This window comes from Phaenicophaeus curvirostris, chromosome 3, assembly GCF_032191515.1.
Source record: "Phaenicophaeus curvirostris isolate KB17595 chromosome 3, BPBGC_Pcur_1.0, whole genome shotgun sequence".
NCBI lineage: Eukaryota > Metazoa > Chordata > Aves > Cuculiformes > Cuculidae > Phaenicophaeus > Phaenicophaeus curvirostris.
The window spans coordinates 71,027,430-71,050,066 of NC_091394.1; the positions used below are offsets into that span (position 1 = coordinate 71,027,430).

At 37.1% G+C, this 22,637-nt stretch overlaps 1 protein-coding gene across 1 annotated transcript; it reads right to left on the reverse strand.

The window, feature by feature from the left end:
* Nucleotides 1–2,223: 2,223 nt before the first annotated feature.
* On the reverse strand, nucleotides 2,224–11,272 carry LOC138718626 (carbonic anhydrase 1-like). Its single transcript, XM_069853124.1, has 8 exons — nucleotides 11,157–11,272; nucleotides 10,254–10,408; nucleotides 9,852–10,049; nucleotides 8,610–8,728; nucleotides 6,550–6,645; nucleotides 5,607–5,669; nucleotides 4,490–4,645; nucleotides 2,224–3,311 (listed from the first exon to the last, which is right to left on the reverse strand). Exons 2-8 carry the CDS (start codon nucleotides 10,288–10,290, stop codon nucleotides 3,201–3,203), a joined length of 780 nt encoding a protein of 259 aa, XP_069709225.1. The 5' UTR covers nucleotides 10,291–10,408; nucleotides 11,157–11,272; the 3' UTR covers nucleotides 2,224–3,200.
* Nucleotides 11,273–22,637: the final 11,365 nt, after the last annotated feature.

Below are 22,637 nucleotides of genomic sequence, written 5' to 3' on the forward strand. Positions count from 1 at the left end.
AGCTACATAAGGAAACTTTATTTTAGCAGAGTTACTGTAGTTTGAAAGTCTTTGCAAGATGAGGAGAAGCTCAGCAGAAGTTCTCTAGACAAGTTACATCTGTAGTAGTTTGTACCTGCCTGTTTCTCTGGCATTTGGGAGTAAAGGTTTACTGTGGAGTTTGGCTATTGATGTACAGGACACAGATACCAATATTTTTATGTGCAGATGAAATATTGAGCAGCAAATGAGAAAACAATTCATTCTTGCAAAAGGCAGAAATTGTGTTCTTAAAATAAGACTTAAAATATGTATGTTTTTCTGTGTAATTTTCTCAAGTCTTTTACACTGGGAAATCATTCAAATGACTTCTTTGGGTAATTTTCCTTCCCATCTCTTTTATATACCGAGCGAGTACTATTAGATGTCAATATAGTGATAACTTTATGTCCTAAAATAAAATCCTGTTTGTATTTTTTTATTTTCCTTTGCTGTAAAGATAAGTCATCTCCTTCACTGACAGTAAAAGTCTAGAGATATTATGAAATGAACTTTCCCTTCCTTTATCAAGTCAAGGACATTCTTTGCCACATTGTTCCCTACAGTGAATTGCTTATTCATTTCTTGGTCCCCATAATCAGATCCATTTGATTTTCACTGTTGTTCCAGCTTGATGTTTTCACTTATATTTTATTAAAGTAAATTTCCAGAGGAATTACACTGAAAGAAACAGGATGAAGTCATTTATGTTAGAGATGAACTTGAGACAAACCAGCAGATCTAGCTGGCTCAGTCTCTGTCACCCTCGTGCATACATGCAAATGTTTCCAAATCATTGAACCCACAACTCTGCAACTCAGGCCCACTTTAAACCTCAGAAATTACAAGATACAAGATCTGACACAACCCCCCTGAGACTGTGCTGTAACTTTTCTATTTAACAAATTAAGAAAATCAACTACACTTTCAAAATGCTTCCCTTCTGAGTTGACACACAGCTGCATACAATGCTGCCAATGTTCAAAGCAATTCTGCAGATCATTTTCTGAAAGACTGTTGAGGATATCTGTCATTTTTTCTTTCACATCTTCTCCCAACAAAGAAAAGGTTCCTTTGAGTACTGACTTGATATTTGGCCACAATCCTCAGCCAATATGAAAAGATTCCATCACATAAATCTTCAGTTTCACAAGAAACTTTATGTTAACTCGCTGTTCACTCTCGCATGCTGACGTTTTCCAAATGAGGATTAGAAAACATCTCTATTTAAATGTCTGTCTACTCATACTGAGTGAAGTGATTGAGTTAAGCTTTGTCTCACTGTGACAGGTCAGAACATGTTCTATAACCATCTCTTTGTCTGTCCCCTCCCAATCTTGATTCCCAAGTTATAGGGTTAGTCTTGAATTTTTTGTGTCAGACCTCATACAGCTCACACTACAGAGCTCTTCAAAGAGACTCTGAATCAAACAGTTCCTTATAAGAAGTTATTGTTCTGCCTAACAGATTTATTACTATTGCTCAAGTGTGTGCCCATTGTGATCTCTTTCTGAAGTTTATTTTTTTTGCCCTCTCAAGTAATATCTGACTGAATGTTATTTTGTTTGGTTTTAGTTAGCATAGAAGTGGAGACTGAGCTCATTCCCATACTCATGGGTGAGTTCCAATTTTGTTCATGATTCTGCATCAGGGATTGATACTATTAGCAGAAGAAGCTTCTCTGACAAGAAATAAATACTTGTTCATAAACGTGGAGGTCTAAGACTAAGCTGAAGTATCACATTTTAGCTGCCATGTGCTTATCTTCAGTTTGTGCTCACTCTTCTATACAAATGCATTTCATCAAACTATGTTAGTGTTTTGACTTCTGTCATCATGCTTAGCAGGCTAAGGGCACATGGCAGTAAGGGTATAGAAGTCAACTAGGTGTAAGGTAATGAGTTGGGCAAGATGTTAGTTATTCATTTCACGTGTTTTGTTATCCTAATTGTGGCCACTACATTATGGTAGCCAGTCACAGACCAAGGCCTTAATGATCCAGTGGCTGGATACACTAACTGGTTAGCTGAAAAGAATTGAACCTAAGTGTATGTCCCACTGAATGCAGCTGACTGCAGCAGAGGCAGTATTTTGCCTTTAAAGCAAATCAGCTTTTGAACGTGTGGGAAACATGGATTTGCAAATTCTCTGTACTTTATGGAGGAAGTGTGAGGAACTGTAAATGTTTACAGCACTGCTTTTACTGTATAGTCAAAGACATGCAAATATTAAAGAAGAAACTATATCTGTAGCAACACGCGCTGCAAACCCCTGACAGATGGTAGTCACTTGTGTAATTTAATGAAGGCACATCATCATTTAGTCAAATAACATTTAAATTACAGAGTGGGATCAACTGGAAGCTGTATTTCTGTTCTAATGCTTTATGTTGTTCCTTGTAGAGTATCTCCTTCAGAACTTTGCCACTGCTGGCTATTAAATAATTCAGTTGTCACTGTTGGAGCCATTTGCAAAGCTAAGTACTGCTTAGCTTGAGACATGGTGAAACTTGTGTTGTAAGTGTGTGACTTAAATGTACACAGGTGCTTTATTTTTCCATGGACTTCTGTCTACTAATTCGTTATTAGGTGTTGCAGGTGAAATGAAACAGCAATTATCACACAATTTCTTTGAAAACGTTGATAGCATAGCATTATTGCAATATTGTTTCATTTCAAGGTGCTTTCTTTATTAATTTAATTTCAATCAAGTTTATATCAGCAAAATTAGAAAAAGACATTCTTTTTAAGAGCCAAATCAGCAATGATCCATTAGTAATTGCTATTAACAGTAGGAATTACATTGCAGAAAACAACAGACCTTTCATATAGTTACATAAACGCTACTTGTAGGAAACTGAGTACTGATTAATTTCATTGTGAAAATTTACTTTGCTTCTTATCACCATGGTTTACTTAGTACATTAGAGGGAATCTGCAGATTCATTAAAATATTTAAAGCACATTTCGCTGTTAAAAGTCATGCATTAAAACCCATTAGTTGTCTACCACAAGAAGGAAATGGATTAATTCCAGCTGAATGCCACTGTGAATTACATCTTCTGGCAGGACAGATATATTGCAGCTAAAAACACACACAAGTTCTTATTTCCATGGTCTTTTTTTGGATGTGTTGCTCTTGATGAGCAGACTATGCTCCAGATTTGCTTTGGTTGTCTGGAATTAGCCTCTCACCACTCTGCCTTTCAGTGGTTGGGGTTGCCGGTGATTGGTCAGTATGGGACAAGGTGCTTCCCCTTCAGCAGAAGACAGGATTGTGCGGAATTGAGCCAACTAAATGGATAAGGAAGGAAGGAATATATGTATCTTTACACTTTTATAGTGCATGTCAGTGAGAAATTGTTATATTTCCCAACTAACTTTTTATTGAAAAAAAGTATCATAATATTGAATTAATCCAGTGGTGAATCAGAATTTGTGATGCCACATAAGTCCTGGAATGTACAACAATCTTTGAATATCCTATTAACCCCTATATCCAACTTCAGACGCTGGTTCCATTGTGCTATCAGCTATGTAAATACATGAGGTATGAGAAATTAAAAATATCACTATTTGCAAAAGTAAAAAACAATGCCTTCAAACTAATTCAACTTCACGTTAAACATTGCTGTTTATGTTAAACTATTTGTACCTAATTTATGTGACCTATCTGTTGAATAGCCCAATTAATAACACCTTGTATGAATATTAAGGATCCTTGTAATACCCAATTCATTTCTACAAGCGTGCTTTTTATTTTCAAGGATTCAAAGCACAGAGCACTTAACTAGACTTATATGGAAAGATATTAATTCAAACACCTTTGGAAGGACAAGTGGCAATAATTAAACTGAATAAATTTCATAAGAGTGTAGAACAGAAAGCTACTTACCTTGGTAAAGCCAGTAAGGAATATTTAGCTTTTCCTACAGACCTTATTAGGAAATAGTGCAATAATAAAACAATTGGTACAACTCCTACCCAATCTACAATAATGCTGAATGGAAAACTGTATTCTGCCTCTTTGGTTTTGTGACACATCACAGAACTCCCTGCACAGGCAGGATTTTTGCTGAGATTTAATGAGAATATGAATTTTGAGGGGGAGTCTTGTAGGAATGAAGATGAGAAGAACTCAGCTTTCTGCTGGGCTTCTGCTTTGGGAAACGTGGAAGCACAAGAAAGTTCATATAAGCAAATCACCTTTCCTAGAGAAATGGAAGCACCTCCAACAATCTGAAGTCATCTTATCTTAGTTCCCACAAGACTTTGTAGGATGTGAGTGGCTTAACCTGGATGAGGCAGGATCATAATTGTTTATTAAGAGCAATAATGTGGCATAAAGGTAGATCTCATTTTACAGTAAAAATTAGACAAATAAAGCTAGTAAGTTGCAGTAATACAATGTAAAGTGAGAATTCCCCTGAAACTAAAAGACAAGATGGGTCTTGTTCCTCGTAATACTGTACCTGCTCTGAGCTTATAGTAATTGGCTCTTTTAGGATAATCCAAATGACACTCTCATGGAGGGGAGGATGAGTCAGTGAGCCGTTGTATGTCCAGTAATCCAATGATTTAGGCAGTAGGCTTGAAGGATCAAAATTAGAAAAGGGAGCTTGTTTACCCTGTGGAAGATGAGCTGGGTTAATGAAACTGATGAGTTAGACAGGATTTACATCTCAGGCTATAAGAGAGTGTGTCCTAAATCAGAGGAGGTAATTTCAAACACTGATGTTTCCTCCTAGCATCAGAGGAGAGCTGCTTGCCCTGGTGATAAGTTTGACATAGATACATCTAGGCTGGCACCACCAACAATGAGCAGAGTTATAGTTAAAAAAAAGCGAACAAAAACCAGATACCGAAGAGTACAGTCATCACTGACTGAAGAGTTATTTTGGTTTTGTTTACTTTCAAAACACTGAACTCTGTGCTCCTGAGCAAGCAAACCAGTATATGACTAACTTTTAGCTCTGTGTTAAGGCTAAAGGGAGGATGTACATGGGTGGACAATATTTGCATGTTCAGAATCAAAGTCTACATTCCTATTTAAATCCTGTGGGAGATGCTATATTGTTTTTTTAACATGCTTCACTAAAATTCAGGTTTTCAAATTCTATCTCTGCTTAGCTTGTGCCTTTGGTGGGAACAGTCACTGCTCTACAGGACAGCTGAAGAAATATGCAGTTGTCATCTTATTTCTTCTCACCTTTTCCCCCTCCTTTTACTGACGGGAACTTCAGTTTTGTTATTCTGAGGCTTGTGCTGGTGGACACCAGGGATAATTTTAAATAGACAGATAGATGGAAGCATGGGATCAGGTAGAATCAGGAACTGTGTACCCTTTGAACTTTGTAGACAAAGAGCCCATAGCTGCCTTCAGAGTAGAGCTCCAAAAATGCAAATATATCTTATGGGATCCCATAAACCCATGTCCAGGAACATGCTTTCAGCTCCCATGTCTCAACAGCTTCCTTCAGCTGAACCCTGACATTATTATGAAGTCTTCAAACATGTGGATGAGAGACCATGGAGATTTAAATTTAGCTACTCTGTATATTATCATGATCAGGCTGTGATGATGTTTACCTTAGTCTTTACTGAATCCAAGGCCTTCAAGACACTCTTCAGGTTTTCATTGCATAAGCCAAGCTATAAATAAAAAAATACATTAAAATCCAAAATACATAACAATAATTTTATTCTAACAGAGTCATGAATAGGAATTTGCTTTATAAATGTTGATTAGTTTAGCTCTGCAAACCTATTATGAATAAGACAAAAGTTAGAGCTCTTGAACAAAGAACAAGAAGTTTTGCTTCTGCTTTCCAGAGTAATGTGAACATTCATGTGAATAATCTGTGGTTCGGAAGTGTGTGATTGTTTTGATCATATGTAGTTATCACTGAAATTTGCTTTGAAAGCATTCAGAGAGATAGTGTTGCTGGTATTTTGGTTTTGGTTTTTTTGCAATGTAAATTATAAGCAGTTATATTTTATCAGTGTATAATAATACATATTCTTATTATATCTCCTTAATATAAAAAGTCCTTTAATAATGAATTCTTCTTCCTCTCCTAGATGGTTCTAAAAGGCTAAATATGTGATGTGCATGGAATCAAGATTTCTTGGAGTTCTGATTCAGAATTTTCTTTTCTGATTGATAGACAGTAATAGTACATGTGACTCAAACTGTCTTTCTGTGAAAGTTCACATTGTTGTAAATGGAGTGGAAAGCAAACACAAAAAGATGTGAGCATTTCCTGTTACAAAGGTGGATGAAACACCACAAGCTCACTGGCACTCATGCCTCTAACATACAGCTCTTCTTGAGACGTCTGTGGATTTGGGTAAAACGTCGATGTAGAAGCATGTAGGACAAAGCTGGCAACATGGGCTAAATCAGAATAAGAGACAGTTAACTCCACCAATTTAACACAGAGACATGTTTTTCCTAGTCCTCATCCACTAACTGCAGTTTTGACAAGGAAAGCGAAGAGACACACGTGTTTTCAGTATGTCAGTAACTGACCTTCAGGAAAACAGTGACAATTGCCAAGCCATCCGGCTTGTCAAAAGCCTCAGCTACATTTGAATACTTGTCCGCATTCCAGTGAACGAGATGAAGCTGAAAAGCAATTGAGAGAATCATTTTGGCTGGTTCTATTGCAAAGAAATGACACAAAAAGAGTAAAATAGTTAGAAATGCCACTCTGCATTCTTAGGGTCTGATTGCGAAAATGAGAACTTGCTTATGAATGCAAGATTTATGGTGCTCTGCTGGATTGCCCTGGCATAATCAGGACTCATACTCAGGCTTTATCTTGGGGTAGGCAGAACTGCACATATTTCTGAAAGCAGTTTAGGGGTAAATACACAGGGATGTGGAAAATCACAATTTACAAGTGACATATATTTTTCTAACTCTACTGCTAACGGTCTCCTGAGCATGCCTTCATTTCCATGTCTTTGAAAATGTAATACATTAAATAGTATTTTGAGGAGTGCAATCACTGTATTACACATGCTGCAATATTTACTCACAATAGTCCCATTTACTGCAAAAGATTGATGGTGTGGCCATGAATGTCATGGCTGTAGAGGGTTTATATTCAATACATATATATCAATAACTTTTCTTTTTTGACAGTATTTGCTTTAATAGAGTCCTGAGGAGATTTTTTTTCATCCTAGTGTGTTGCTTATTATATCTTAAGCTATTTTCTTGTGAAAGAGAAATTTCAAAAAACTTGCAGAACTTGGAAATCATTATTTTTTAAAATGTTGTCTCACCTATGAATACACTTAGCAATTCTTCAACAACTATGTGACACTATGGCAATAGCCTAGTCCAGGATGATTTGTATAATATTTCAGCAACACAGTCACAGAAAATATAAAAACAGCTTAAAACATCATGAGGAGATTCTAAATTACAGAGACGGAACATGGAAATTACAAAATAATGCACAGAATTTTACAATTCTGTTTTAAATCAGATTTTTTTTTAAAAGTTCTGTTACTTTTTAAAGTCGAATTTCTGTCTTTTTAACTTATTTAAATTATTGATTCAAAGTAGAGCAATAAACAATCATTTGCTGCTTAAACACAACATACAATCTCTTTACAGCAGAAAGCAATTCTAAAGGGACAACCCTTTTTCATCTTGGCTGTATCAAATGAGATAACTACAGCACTCTCAACAGCAGAAAATTTTGTATCAGGAACACACTTCTGGCTGTGTGTTTCTAATGCCTAAATTAAAAACACATTATCCATCTCATTAGATTGTCATGTTGTAATGTTCCTAAAATCTAAAAAGCTGCCAAAGACAACATTACATGGATTGAACATGAATTGTTTGTTGGCATGTTGATGACTACTAGCAGGACACTAAGACACCGGAAACCAAATAAAATCTTTAGAGATGAATTTTAATTTTTGTAAAACAGACTTTGTTTCATTATCTGAAGACATTTAATGTATTTGAGAGCTGCTAGGGCCCTTACTAGATAACTTTTTAACCTGTTTCTCTTCATTAATTCTCCTCTCCTCTCCTCTCCTCTCCTCTCCTCTCCTCTCCTCTCCTCTCCTCTCCTCTCCTCTCCTCTCCTCTCCTCTCCTCTCCTCTCCTCTCCTCTCCTCTCCTCTCCTCTCCTCTCCTCTCCTCTCCTCTCCTCTCCTCTCCTCTCCTCTCCTCTCCTCTCCTCTCCTCTCCTCTCCTCTCCTCTCCTCTCCTCTCCTCTCCTCTCCTCTCCTCTCCTCTCCTCTCCTCTCCTCTCCTCTCCTCTCCTCTCCTCTCCTCTCCTCTCCTCTCCTCTCCTCTCCTCTCCTCTCCTCTCCTCTCCTCTCCTCTCCTCTCCTCTCCTCTCCTCTCCTCTCCTCTCCTCTCCTCTCCTCTCCTCTCCTCTCCTCTCCTCTCCAAAAAACCACCCTACAGTGATCAGCATGCTTAGAGATTTGAGGAGCACTGACCACAACTGCCAAAATAATTATCAAAGCTATCTACATATGATTCTTTTATGTTCTAGGAATAATATATGTGACTAGACTTTGAAAACTTGACTTTGACTTTTCTCTCATTGACTCTACCTCTGAGGCATATTTCCTTCCATCCACTGTGTGCTCTGAACCTTGCTCATCCATTTGGCCCCAGTGGAAATGGAACTGCTGCAATCTGTATGTTCCAGTGAGAGGCCCACCTGTCAGCACTGAAAATGCATGAAGTAAAGTAAAAAAAAAATCAATAAAGTTTTCCCAATAGACAAGTTATACATTTCAAAGATGTTATAACTTGTAAGCAGTTTTCTCCATGTTAACATGCTCTGAAATTAAAGTATTTTTAAACATTTAAGTTAAGCTGAAGTCATTGAGCATTTTAATTGTGGGTATATAGGTGTATATATATATGACTATATTAGTTATAGGATATCTGCATGACTCCACAATATGGTTCCAAAATTCAGGTGAAATATATGTGAATACACCATCTACTCAAAAAAAAAAAAAAGAAAGAAAAAGTAATGCATAAAAAAGAGCAGTTAGACAGAATCAGTAATTGGATTTTAACAACGGCAGAAGAAATAGCCCTACCTCATGGAATTCTCTTCCCACTAAAATTTTTATTATTTATGACAGTGTTTTAAAGGTCTCTTTCTTCACAGAACTAACAGTTATAGGTACTTGACATTTTCTGAATATAGATTGTGATGCCACAGGTGTACAGAGATGTTATTGACACTGTTTATTGGTAATCATCATTAATTCTTTGCTTACAAGCACTTAAATGTGTATTGATTCCTGCTGCAGTGATAGGCGCTTGTAATTGCATGTTATGTGTAGAACTATGTGCCTGGAGTTCTCACAGCATTTGCAATATTGTACATCAGCACAGAGAAAACTCCTCCTCTGCTATCAAGGTAATACGACTCTCTGAAGAAGAAAAAAACAACTTAGTAAACGTATATGTAAATCTCCCAATGTATGTTGATCAAAAAAAGAACAATTTAATTGTGTTTAAAAACTTTCCTTCTACCTTTCTCTCTCCAAATAAGTGACCATCCTGGAGGTTTCCTACTGGGAAATTACCTGTTCATTTGCCGTTAACGCAAGAACGCTTGCCAGCAACTCCTAATTTCAAAGAACATAATTTGGCTCTTCTGTGACACTCTGAGTGTTGCCAACTAGTACAACAAAATTAGCAAGCCTCCCCTCATCTATAGAAATATTCCTGAATGGCAACTAGTCTTGTTTTCTACACAAATTAGACAAAAAGAGAATGAAAAAATACCAAACCATCTCACACCCTCCCCTCCAGATTCCCTTTTTACCAACCTGATTGACTGTCCTTATCCTCAAACTTCACATGGAATGAATGGCCAACATTGACAATCTCTTTGCACGTGGAAGGCTTCCAAGTGATCTGAAGAACCCCCAGAGATGCATCTTTTTTTACTTCCTTAGTGTTGATATCAATAGGAGATTGACGGTCTCCAGTGGCAATAGGGTACAACTTGTGCCAGTGCTCAGGTCCTAAGCAAAATAAATAATTGAATTTTTCAGTTTCTGTACCAATACTGAATTCACAACACTTCCTCTTGGAACCAACTGTATACATAACACGGGTACTTGATATGTTAATAATCCATATAATTCTGAAGAATTTTTATAAGAGAAAGAAAGAAATGCTTAATATATTATAAATAAATCTCATTTTCTATTAAAGATAGCTTTTACCATTGTTGCCTTGATAACTCCAGTTCAAACTTGCCATTTTTTTCTCCTTGCAAGGTACTGTCTTCTTTAAAAAGAAACTGCTGATGAAAGCTGTTAAGACAAGATCTCTGATCTGGTGCTCTGAATTTCTAACTTTCACCTGGGCTTTTATATGCCTGCTTAAACACTACAGACAGAAATATTTTCTAACCACCCTTTATTGATTTTAGGTGATTTGAGAATGGCATGAGAAACTATGATAAGAGAAAGGCTTGTAATAAGGAAACAGTGTGGCCTGCAATCTGTTTACTTTTTCATTCGGTGCATATATTAAGACAGATATGAGTTAGATGCCAAATTAAAATATGCATCATTCTAACTCTTCAAATGTTCTCCAAAGACCTTTGCACTAAATCTTCACATGTCAAAGGATAATTATGATATAAAAGTGCAGACTACAATGAAAGCAATGGATTCTCAGCCTTTTTGAAAGCCTCTGTGAACGATTTAAGACATCTGTGTGTGGATTTTAGAATATTAATTTTGACAGTGACTAAAAATAATTGATCTCAGTAACTTTTAATGGTGAAAAATGAATAACAACACCACTGTACAACTAAATGGTCAATAGATTATTATACATTACATTAATATGACTAGCAATGATCTCATTGATAAAAGAAGAGATCTTTTGGGAAAGATCTCAAGCCTTTCTTTGTACTGCTGGGAATCTTCAAAGCAATCTTCTTAGGGACTGATACTCAATTAAGTGCATGATTGAAGTTCAGCTTCCAAACCTTTCTCCTGAAGTAGATTCTATCTCGTAGTTCAAGAATATTTATACACAATCACCTATTTAGTCAGTAATAAATTACCATGCCCTGACCTGACACTTTGTTTTAAAGCCAAGTTCTACCAACATACAGGATTTGGTTGGCTTCAGCTCTGTCTCATACCTGCTTAAAAGCAGGATTGTATTTTTTGGTCCACATGCTCAACACGTACAGTGACATAGTTAAATAGTTGTGGTATTACCTATTTTTGTAACCATTTGAACGGAGTGTAGGGAGTAATTATTTCTATATAAAATAAAGTTCATCATAGGCTATGTAAACATTGCCTTGTCATCCTGCGTTGCAAAAATGGAACCTGTTGACATTTTCCTGTTTTTCACAGACTATTCTCAGTAATAGGAAACTACTGATATCTGCCTTTGCAGATGTCCACAGCTGACGTCAGGATTTTCAGATACCCTTGTGCGAGTAATGTTATAACCTGTAAAATTTGTGGCATTGATGCCTAGGAATATGAAAGCTTTTAGGTGTGTCTTATCTATAAGCAAATTGCAGTTTTATCTTTTTTTTTTAATTGAAAAATTAAGCTTTATCAGAATGGAAAATGTTCAAAGCAAAATTGCCACCACAAACTTCTGCTGTAAGACAGACAGTTTCACCTGCTTAGTCCCTGACCAATTTCCTGGTTGGATTACTAAGATGATATCAGTGTTTCGCTACATCATGAAATTTCTGCTTGAAGTAAAGGGTGCACAATTTATGGTCCTTGGGCAACATTGCTGTGTAAACTATGTGAGAAATGAAGATAGTAAAAGTAATAGATCAGTTAGAAATATTAGGTATGCTGGACCTAGCCAGTTATTAACTTGCTTTCCAGCAGGGAGTCTGAAGACCTCAGTAACCCGGCTTGCATCAAGCCTTCAAGCACCCTGTTGGGGCAAGGGGAACCAAGAGGCCTACCGCTGTCTTGGCTGCTACGGTCTGGAATGACTGTGGCAAATTACTGCCACATTTAGCACAGAAACAGATGCAACCTGACGTTAGAGACTAAATTTTGAAGTTCCAGAAACCAAAGCTGGCACCAGATACTAAAAAGATGCAGCCCTCTGCTGTGGAGAACAAAGTTGTATGGCAGGCAATCCACAAGCATCACAAAAAGCCACCTTTGTCCTGGGTGCTCAGGTCTTGCAGCATCTATCCTGCTGCAGGTGAAGGTTCAGGGTATGAGTCCAAGTTAAAAGGTTATTAGTTACATGGAAATGGCCCAGCTTCCTGCCTGTCTCCTAGGACAGAGGTGCCCTGGAGGGACAGATAAGCCTGGTACATTGGGGCAAAGTTGTTTATGGCTCAAGAGTTTTTCACTTTGAGAATCAGAACTGATTTGAATGTATTTGAGGGGGGATTTAGCAGCCATCCACAAAATTTATAAATTCTTTAAAGAACTGTTTTGACAAAGAATGTGTTTCTTGAAGAACAGGAATCCTGACTTTTGACCAGATCTGATGTCAATTATTATCGTTCCTTTGGAATAATATAGGATAAGTTTCTTCACTCCTACAAGAACCACAGCACCAAATCTACTGCAGTTCTTTACACTCTTTACACAGTTCTTTTCACAGGGTGAAAAAGCCAGAGACCACTCCATTCCTTGTCTGCTATCAGTCAACTGTAGACAGTGTTGGTCACTGTGAGTTATATAGACAATATCAAAGAACTATCAGCTGGACCACTTTGAAATACAAGTGATCAGTTAGATGAGACTAATTCAGAGAGATGTGAAATCGGGTTTGTGGTTTGGGTGAAACAGAGAGTGTGTTCCAGCATGATACGGGGACAATAGAATATAAAGAAATTCAATGATGGAGAATACAGAAGAGTGGGGCAAGATAATTTTGAATTTTCTATGAAAGAAAGGAATGAAGTTTTAGGAAAAATAGCCAAAGGAATTATAAATCTTGTCTTGTTAGACGGATGCAATGGGAATATAATGTGGAAAAATTGCCACAGTATCATTTGCTTGATCAGATAATGAATGTCAATTTTCTGACTATGAAAAATATTCTTTCTGTGCGAGGTGAGCATGGCAGAGATTCAGTAAAATGATCTCTTGGAAGAGGAGCCAAAATTTCAGAATTGTGACCTTTTTACTACCTCATCAGCCAGGCTCTAAAGTAATTCTAGAGGTTCGATTTAAAAGCAGCAGACTGTGTGTGACTGACACAACAACTGGTTTGCTTCTTGAAACCCAACACAACTGGCTTATGATTCCTCCCATTACATCCTTTTATACCTCCCTAAGTGCACTTCAGCTTTTAACTACAACTCTATTACTGTTTCTAAAACATAATTGCTAGTTTTTTGAATTAAAGTCTAAGCTGCTGGCTCTTACAACTTCAAACTGAAACTCTTAAAAACAATTTTAATTTTTGGTTTTTTCTACATGAATGTAAACGTAAGTTTAATGTTATGAAAGAGCTCTTGGGCTCACAAAGAAATCATGAACCAGGATTCAAATGAAAAGAGACCATTATTTCTTCAAATAGACTACTTAACCACTTTTTTAAATTCCTGAAGTTATGCTATGGCTGTAGAATCAGCCTTTCTCCAGATAAGAAAGAAATTAGATTTGACTTTAAACAAAGTCCCAGGAAATAAGGTGATGCAACTTTGGAAGGGTGGCTTATATTTTAATGCTTATTGCACAGCACTTGCCATTTACACAACTTCTTTCAGTTCTCTATTGTGTTTGACAAAATCCATTTCAAGGCTTTTTACAACTTCATGCAAGGAGGAAAGACTTCTGAACTCAAAGAGCACTGCATTTTTTTTCCAAAATCAAAGCTTTTTACAAGTTGTAGTGGGAATTGAAGTAAATTATCTATAAATGTAAATTAAATAAAATTATTTAAAGCATTTTATAATTGTATTTGTTGCTCCTGTGCATTTCTCCAGAATATTTGAAGTCCAGATGTTGTCACATTATACTAATGCATTAGAGTTACAGGAATAAAATGATGACATAGCATTCACAAAAAATGCCCCAGCAGCACAGGGCATAAGAAGGCTGAGGCTCATAGATGGCAACAGGCTTCTTAAAACAGTTTTATTTCATCAACCATGGATCATTGCCTCCACATTTTGGGCCATCCACACTCTGGAGGGCAAGCATTAGCATCTTTCCAGGAAACTGAGATTAAAGAAACATGATATCCTTGGCAAAACATTCACATTATAAATAGAAGTGGATCCCTGGTTTTCCAGATGAGCGTGGATGAAGTTTTAGTGTCTGAAGCTCTGAACATGGAAACCCCTATAGATGTATTTAACTTTATGCATGGCAGGACTTCTGTTGACCTTGTTTGCTCATAGGAAATTAAAAATAAACATGATATAGAGAGAAAAACAAAATAGTCTTATTTTAAGGACACTGGACAGAAAAAAACAGAAAGCATTTCTGGAAAATTTTAAATTACAGGAACATTCACAAGAAATTATTCATTTTTTAGGTGTCAAACACAACATAACTTGATGGTGAACTTCTTTGTGAAAAAAATACAAGTATTCAAAAATATTTCACTAGCTCTTATAGTGATCCTTTTCAGTTAATGTTTACAGAGAATCAATATATTGTTATTTGCAATACTCTAATCAAAGTTAAATAAGATGTACTATATAACCTTCCCCTATAGCTATTGTAAATAAACTAGTCAGAGGAACATTGCAGTTATGAAAGTTTTGGAGTGAACTAGAAGGAGAGCAATTCCAAGCCATTAAGCACCATTTGATCTGAGGAAGTTAAGACTCTGTTTGTATGAAGTATTGCACAGGGTGCAAGAGTTAAGGGTTGCCTTAAAAATAAAAGAATAAATAGTAAATATTGGCCTGTGGCATAAAAGCAGGAGAAAATAGGACCCCAATGGCTGTGAAAGAGCTATTGTCTCATATTACCTCTTGCCTGCTTCTTGCACTGGGCTCTACTAATGGGAGAAAGACAGCTCAGTTTGTCCATGCATGGCTGGCTATTGCGGACAAGACCAAGCCTGGCCCCTCTCTGTGATTGTGAAAAGGTCAGCTTAATTGGAGAGTTTTATCTGCTCTGGGCTACAGCTTCAGGCTTTTAATACTAACTGGGCATTTAATTTCAATTGATGAAAGGTAATACATCTCTATTTTTACTTGCAGTCAGGCCTATAAAATATAAAATGATCTATTCTATAATTCCCAGTCCCCATTACGAGAACAGCTATACTCTGAAGCAAGAAAAAAGGCTGTGTCCAAATAATAAAGTATCCATAATCTCTTCTTGCTACCAGGTGTTCTGTGAGCCTATGTAACCCATATTTTCTAGCAAATGCCAACAAAATACTACAAATGTCATCATGCACCTCATATTCAGGGAATGTATTGAACTAGAACTTACAGATTTAAATACAGGAACAGACTTGAGGGGGCAAACGAAAATCAACCTCAAATGGTGGACATGGCATGGTAATAGATATAAATTGTATTATTTGCAGCTATGCTGATACAACATTAAACAGACGTTATTTCAGAAATGATGAGGTAGTTCTGTGGGAGATTTTTCCCTTTTAATTCTGTATCTTAGTATGAAAGATGCATACACAGCTGCCACAGACTTAATTTGGTTTATAGATACAACATATGAAAGAGGACTGCTTTAATGGTATGTTTTAGTTGCCCTACATGAGGGCGTTTCAGCCCTTTCATTTCCAGGTGCTTAAACATTTACTGGCAAAGACAGAAATAATCAAAGCCCATTGAAAGCAGACTTGCCCTTCACAGTTGCCTTTCACCTTGAAATGAATCCAGGACTTGAGGGTGGAAGTTGAAAATCACATTTCTGCGCCATGAGAGAGCTGTAAATTGTTACCTGCATGACATATTTTCAGGATTTGGACCCTTAGCTGGAGCTGCTGATTAATTTGAATATAGCTTTGCCAAGAGCTATTGCTATTGCTTGTGAAGAAGTTTAAGCAGTATGTATGGAGTGACCAGTCTTCCTTGTTTCAAAGCTATTTAATGTTCAGAGTTCTGTAGAAAACAGTATGTAAATAACTATTTGAATGGTCTGTGGTAATACCTGTATACTGGAAGTTACCTCAGGCATACATAAATCTCATGATTTTGTACAAAACAGACTGGTGGATAAATAAATAAAGAAAAGTTCTTCTTTCTGAGATATTACTATCTGTGGAAAGTGCATTGTTTTAGGCAAAACATTTTAAGTAGAACGAGGCACAATCGCACAATCTCTTGCTCTGAAAGCTTTCAGCAGAGAGCTGTGCCCTCTGCTGCTTGCTTGAGTACAGTGAAGAAACAGCAGTAAGGAACTTAGCCAGTATACCTCTGACCTGAAAACTGGCTGAAATGGGACAATTCAAAGACATATGATAGAATCATAGATTCACCAGATTGGAAAAGATCTCTTGGATCATCGAGTCCAACCATTCCTATCTGACACTAAACTATGCCCCCTGAGCACCTCGTCTACTCACCTTGTGAACACCTCCAGGGATGGTGACTGCCTGGGCTCCCTGGGCATCCTGTGCCAGTGCCCAGTGACCATTTCTGTGACAAATTTTTTTCTGGTGTCCAGTCTGAACCTCCCCTGGTGCCGCTTGAGGCTATTCCCCCTTGTCCTGTCCCCTGTCACTTATAGAGCAAGGTTGTTGTCCAAAACCAATTTCTGATATTAGGATTTTTGTCAAAATGCAACAAAACATTTTGTGTTTGATTGTAAGCTGCATTGGATGGCTGGGCATATTTTTTGTTTCTAGTCTCCTGAGCAGTGAAAAAGAGGAGCAGCAAAACTTTTGCAAAGCTTTTTTTTTTTTGTTAGTGAGAAAGCATTAAAATTTATGCTTTCTTAAGAAAGAGGAGGTAAAAAAGTGCTACCTCTTCTGTCAAAACAGCAGTAGAAACACAAATGGTGTATGGCTACTGAAAAGGTTATTGTTCTTTTTATGATCGCTGAACCATTTTTCATCAAATACTGCTTAAAACATGACTCAAGACTTATTTGGTATTATTGCTGGCTGGCTATTCTGGCTTTGATTCACCATACCTTTTAATTTTACTCTTCACATCCATGATAGTCATGAGGAACAATGTCTGTGAGCCAGTTAAGCATGCAGGACTTCTGTCGCAGTTTCTCAAAACAAGTTCCTAACAAATAGATGGGGAAAAAAATTATAATTTCAGCATCAGCAGTTTTGCAAATATATTTCTCTTTCTGAGCTACTGAGCTGCTGAAAAAACACCTGCACAAATACTACATGCAAGTTCTGTTGCAAATGTGAAGCCCATACATGTACCTATGCAAATAAGCATATTTATTTACCATAGATGTAGTTTCACTGATTTCCTTTCTAAATATATTGTTATGCTAGCAATGTTCTCTCTTTTTATATTCCATGTTAAACTCTACAAGCATAGTGCAAGTTGTAGAAGTATCTAAACATATCCAGCTGTTTGATGGCACCTGGGCAGCCCAGCCAGTACACAGTGCAACTTGTCAGTATCTTTCCTTTCTCATCAGGGTGTGTTGAAACCTACTTCCACTTAACAATTGCACCTAATAGGCATATTTGTAAAGAAACAGAAGTAGATAGATACCACAGAATTCAGGAGTAAGGCAGAACTGTTAGATCAACTCTGCCACCTACAGACATGCCATTTGTGTATTTGCACTGAAAAAACCTCTACCTTAGCCCTATGTAGAGCTCTTACAGAAGTGAAACTAGCAGGCATCCCAGTTGGGACTTCCCAGTGTGTAAACCAGAAGCACAGGAATGTGATGAATGATCAAGATTTAATGCAAATTGTACAGAAATTGAGCAAGGTTTTTGCAAGAAACCATGCTTATACTCCATAACCACCTTCACCACTGGACCTTCCACTGGGCCGAAACTGAGACCTGTTATGCTAACAGGGACTAAGAGGAATTAGTTGTTTTAATAGATAAATCATTATATCTTTTCTATTCTTACATGAACAGCAGTTTTCCCATATTTCTGATAAAAGCCTGATATGCCTGAAAAGGATATGTTTGCCCTGTTTCCCCCAGTTTCTGTTGCAGTTTAGATTAAGCTCATGTTCCATGCTCCCTGACATCCTGGATTCAAATGTTGCTACCTAGTTATCCCACTCCTCTCACAGAGGCAACAAAAAAATACTCTAGTGTACTGGCAAAGGATCAGAGAGAACTGTCTGAGTGCTAGGTCAACAGAGCAGACTGCAGGTCTCTTCTCAGTTTAAAAAAACAAAAGTCTTCCAACCCTTTTCTGTGCAGAGATGGCTTTGAAAGCCTGAAACAATGTAAACAGACTGAGACAGAGGAAGGGAGCCAGGGCGTTGATCTCAATGTGACAGCACACAGAAAGCATGAGTATTACTAAGAGGAGGGAAGTGCACTATGGCACACCATGCGTTCATGCTTTCACCTCTGAAACATTAAGAAACAAAACTGAAAAACTCTCCCTATCCCTTACCATTTTCTAGCTGTTGCCCGTCTTATTGCATGTTGACAGAGAAAGGAAGTGAGATACCGTTGAAAGAGTCGCCCAGCTCTTTCACGTCAGCTCTGAAGAACATCTTTACCTGGCAGAATAGATAGCCAAATATTGCAATTATTACTTCTATGAAGAATTCATATTATGTATATTTTTTTGCAGTTTTCTCCAATTTCTCACTACTCATCAGTAGTGTCTTAAAATATTCCTACCCTTATTCAAACTGACTGTACCGTTGTAATGAAGGATTCAAACTCCTCAGATGAGCTCAATAAACAACACTATTTTTCCAAAGTGACAAGGAATTAGTTTTAAATAAAGATATCTTGGGTTCTGTGACTTAGAAACTGAACAAGAAATTGTGAAGAGCGTTGGGGGAGGCTTTAAGATGCCAACAGAAAATGGAAGACCTGCAGAAGTATTAGGGACATAGAAAAAAATCAGAGAGAAGCAGAATAAAAAGGGGCCAAACTGGAAATGAAGGCATTGGAAGATGGATAGGAAATATATGTGCTGGTGAACCTGGTGGGATAAAGGTTTTGGCCTGTGGCTCCTTCACTTACAGCCCTTGAGCATCTTTAATGCAACTGCGTAGAACAAAGCTATCTTAGCATTGCTTGATGCTAACAATAAAACATTTCTGTCCTTTATAATAATAATTCTGTACTTTGATGGAAACACTAATGTGAAGTGAAGGTTGGTCCTTCTTTTAATTTGTATTGCTTTCTGCCAAACACAGCGACCATGGACTTTCTGTTACCAGCTTTTCTTACAGATGTAATGCTCTGGATTTTCTTAATTGTCCACAAGATGCTGTTGTTACATTTGCCCTAAATTCTGCTGTCCTTGTTGGAAGGTTAATCTCACCTAATGTGAGACTTTGGACTTCAGGTATCTTATTTTCCCATGTTGTTTCACTACTAATTTATTGAACATCAGCATACAGTGCAACTGGATAGCCCTTGTACATTAACTTCACACATTTTTTTACATGGCCAAAAATGCTGAAAGTATATTTATTTAATCCAGAGACTACTGGGCCTACTAGTTCTTTTACCTTTTTCCAAAATTTGTATCAGTAAGTGAAATGAAATTTTAGCAACCGTCTTAAGAATAAATTTTGCAAGCAGATTATGTGCTAAGTGAAACTAACATATATAACTTTAATATATATTCTGAAAGATACGTAAGATACTTTGTGGAATTTGTGTAGGTGATTGGGCTAGATGACTGCCTGAAATCCTTTTGAGCATGACTGTTTTTATGGTTCTGCAACTGAAGTTTTTTCTGGAATGTTATGAAATGTTTCCCTGTCACTGTGAAAAACACTGGAACACTACATAAGAATTACACCGAGTTTCGGCAAAGATTGTTTATTTTCTGGGGTTTTTTTTATGATCAGATATAGAAATCAAAGAATGTGTTGTATAGAGAATATGTCCAGAATCAAAGATATAAAGAATCAATCAGAGACGTGGGCATTGCCTAGGGAATTTTGAACACTGTTGTGCAATGATTTTTATAATTCATTACATTTGGATTAAGATAGACATAAAAATGTGTGTTCTCTGAATATTTTCTGTGGGGAAACCAGCCATGTGAATAAAGTAAAATATTGAACAGTCCAAAACGTATTATTTTGTTAAGATAAACTAACAGAACTGGGAGTTCAGAGATGCATCTTTATAGGAAAAGCAGCGTATCCAACAAGTGACCGGGTGGGATGTTGCAAGATGGCGATAATCTCAGCTATTACAAACAGGACACTAGTTCAAAATGAAGAGGATTATAAAAGCTATAATTAGCTAATGCTTCCTAAAAGCCTATCTAAACTGCTGGGTTTTTCTTCATTCCAAAGTGCAATACCATAGTGAGATCAAGTGTCATGTAGTAAATGCAGGCAAGAGGAACAAATCTTATAAACAATATCATTTGCCATCACTTCAGGATATTGTTGTAAGCTCTTGGAAACAGATACCTTCCTTTTAATGATGCAGTGATTGCTGAAGGATTGTTTACTCACTATTTTGTAATGTAATAAGCACATCACAATTAATTGTCACCAATTTATGTTAATTTTATTTACATATCTACAGGTGATTCTTCTTTAATCTCTAATCTGTGCTGCAAATTCTGAAGAAAACAGATGGATTACTGAGACAACAGAATCCCTCATTTCTTAAAAGCAAGCTTACTTTCCTCAGAAGTGGTTTCATAGCTGTTTTATTTATGGTTTACAAGTATTCATGATATGAACTTAATAAACTGATGAAGGATGACTGTGTCTGTTCTGTATGAATCTTATTCTCTGCCCCTTTGTTATGTTGGTCTTGTGTGCTGGATGGCTTAGTTGGCCAGCAGCAGTCCCTCTCCCCAGTTTTGGAGGCGGAGGAAGGTCTGAGACTATCTTGCAACCGTCTTGACCTCCATAGCACTAATCCATCACTGTGACAGTGTATCAACGGTCCATTGAACTCCTGTGTTACTCATTTGTGTTACATAATTGAAAGTTTTAGTTATTACACGATAGAAGCAAATGGCTCACCAAATATCTGATCCTCAGGTAACCTTTACCTTTCTTTTAACATAGCAGGAAGATGTAAGACAAACAATGGGTGCAGTCAGACATTCTCCTTTCTTGACCTCCCCTCAGAAATATCTTATTTTATTACATTTTATTAGGTCTTAGTCTCTGGAGTTTAATTAAAAGTAATTACTTAGGTTAAACTGCTTTGAGGAAGGACTTAATCATGCCAAGTATTCTGCCAGTCCCAATAGAAGACCATAACCTACAGCATCTCAGAATTTATAGCTGAACAAATGCTACTGGTCCTGGAATACACAAACAAAAACCATTGGCCTATTGCCCAATGGTGTGTGTAAGATCTATAATTGAAACACTGGGTTCATTGCCTTTGCTAATGAAAGGTATAGTGATGCAAGGCTGTAATAATACTTTCCATGTCTAATGCCTTAAAACACTTTGCTGTCATTTCTGTGGAGAACTTTTGCAAAAAGCATGTAGTTAAAATTGGGAAAATGCCCAGTCAGACCAAGACAGAAGAGGATTGAAGACTGAAACCAGCTTTGCAAACAATAATATTTAGAAATGGAAACTGAGAAATACTAACGTACATTTCAGGTTGCTGTGGGTGTTCAATCTGCTGTTCTTTCCACACAGCCAACCATGGCTCCAGAAGAAAACAATGAAATAGATGATCATGCTGTGCAGTACAGACATCCAGAAGAGATCAGATTTCACTCCTTCAGTAGAGGTGTTCCTGTAACAAGTAGATGGCTAAGGTAGCACTTGACTGGCTGTTATGATGAATAAAAGAGTTTGCAGTAATGTTGTTATTTAGCTTTAAAACACTCCTGTGAGATTAGGGAGTAGGGTGCTGTACTCTGCATAGTTACAATGATATGAACGTTTGTTGGGGAGTGACACCCACAGGTCCTCAAAGGACATCAGCGTTAGAGACTGGACTAGATTTAATGGCTTCTCATTTATTGGCATGTGCTTTTCTCCTCTTTCAAAAGGAATTTGATTTCTGAATAGCTGGGAAATCTTTGCTGTGTCCCCATGGGGTGTTTGAGAAGAACAGGTACTGCTTGGTAATCTAAACTGTTACTACTAACTGGTTTCAGATCCGTTATAGGTATTTCCTGATCTGTGAGCCTTCATTATCATATATTTAATCCTCATTCCCTCATTTCAGCCTTGCATATTTCTTAAAACTCAACAATAAGATTGACTAAGGAATTAGGTTGTTTACTTTTCGTATCCAAGTTTTGCAGTAATGAACTCGTGCATCATTCACCATCCTCAGAGAATGAGTCTCAGAGTGCATCCCAAAACCATAAGTTTCATCGATTTTAACTCTGAACAAATCAAAAACATTTCTGAAGTCTAGAATTATTGCTTGATTATATAGAAAGGAGAGTTTCTTGAAATCACTAGAATTGAGAGAATGACAGCAACTCAGCACACAGCAAATGTAAAGAATTGAAGAGAATTGTGTTCTTAACCAATATTCACAGTCAAAATTCTGTTCTCCCATGATGTTAGTGATCAGGAT

Coding starts and splice junctions, on each gene's coding strand:
- LOC138718626 (XM_069853124.1), bottom strand. CDS start 10,290: ATGGCAAGTTTGAACTGGAGTTATCAAGGCAACAATG. Junction 5,670..6,549: donor TTGTCACTGTTTTCCTGAAG/GTCAGTTACTGA, acceptor TTTTATTTATAG/CTTGGCTTATGCAATGAAAA. Junction 4,646..5,606: donor TGGATTCAGTAAAGACTAAG/GTAAACATCATC, acceptor CATCTTCCACAG/GGTAAACAAGCTCCCTTTTC.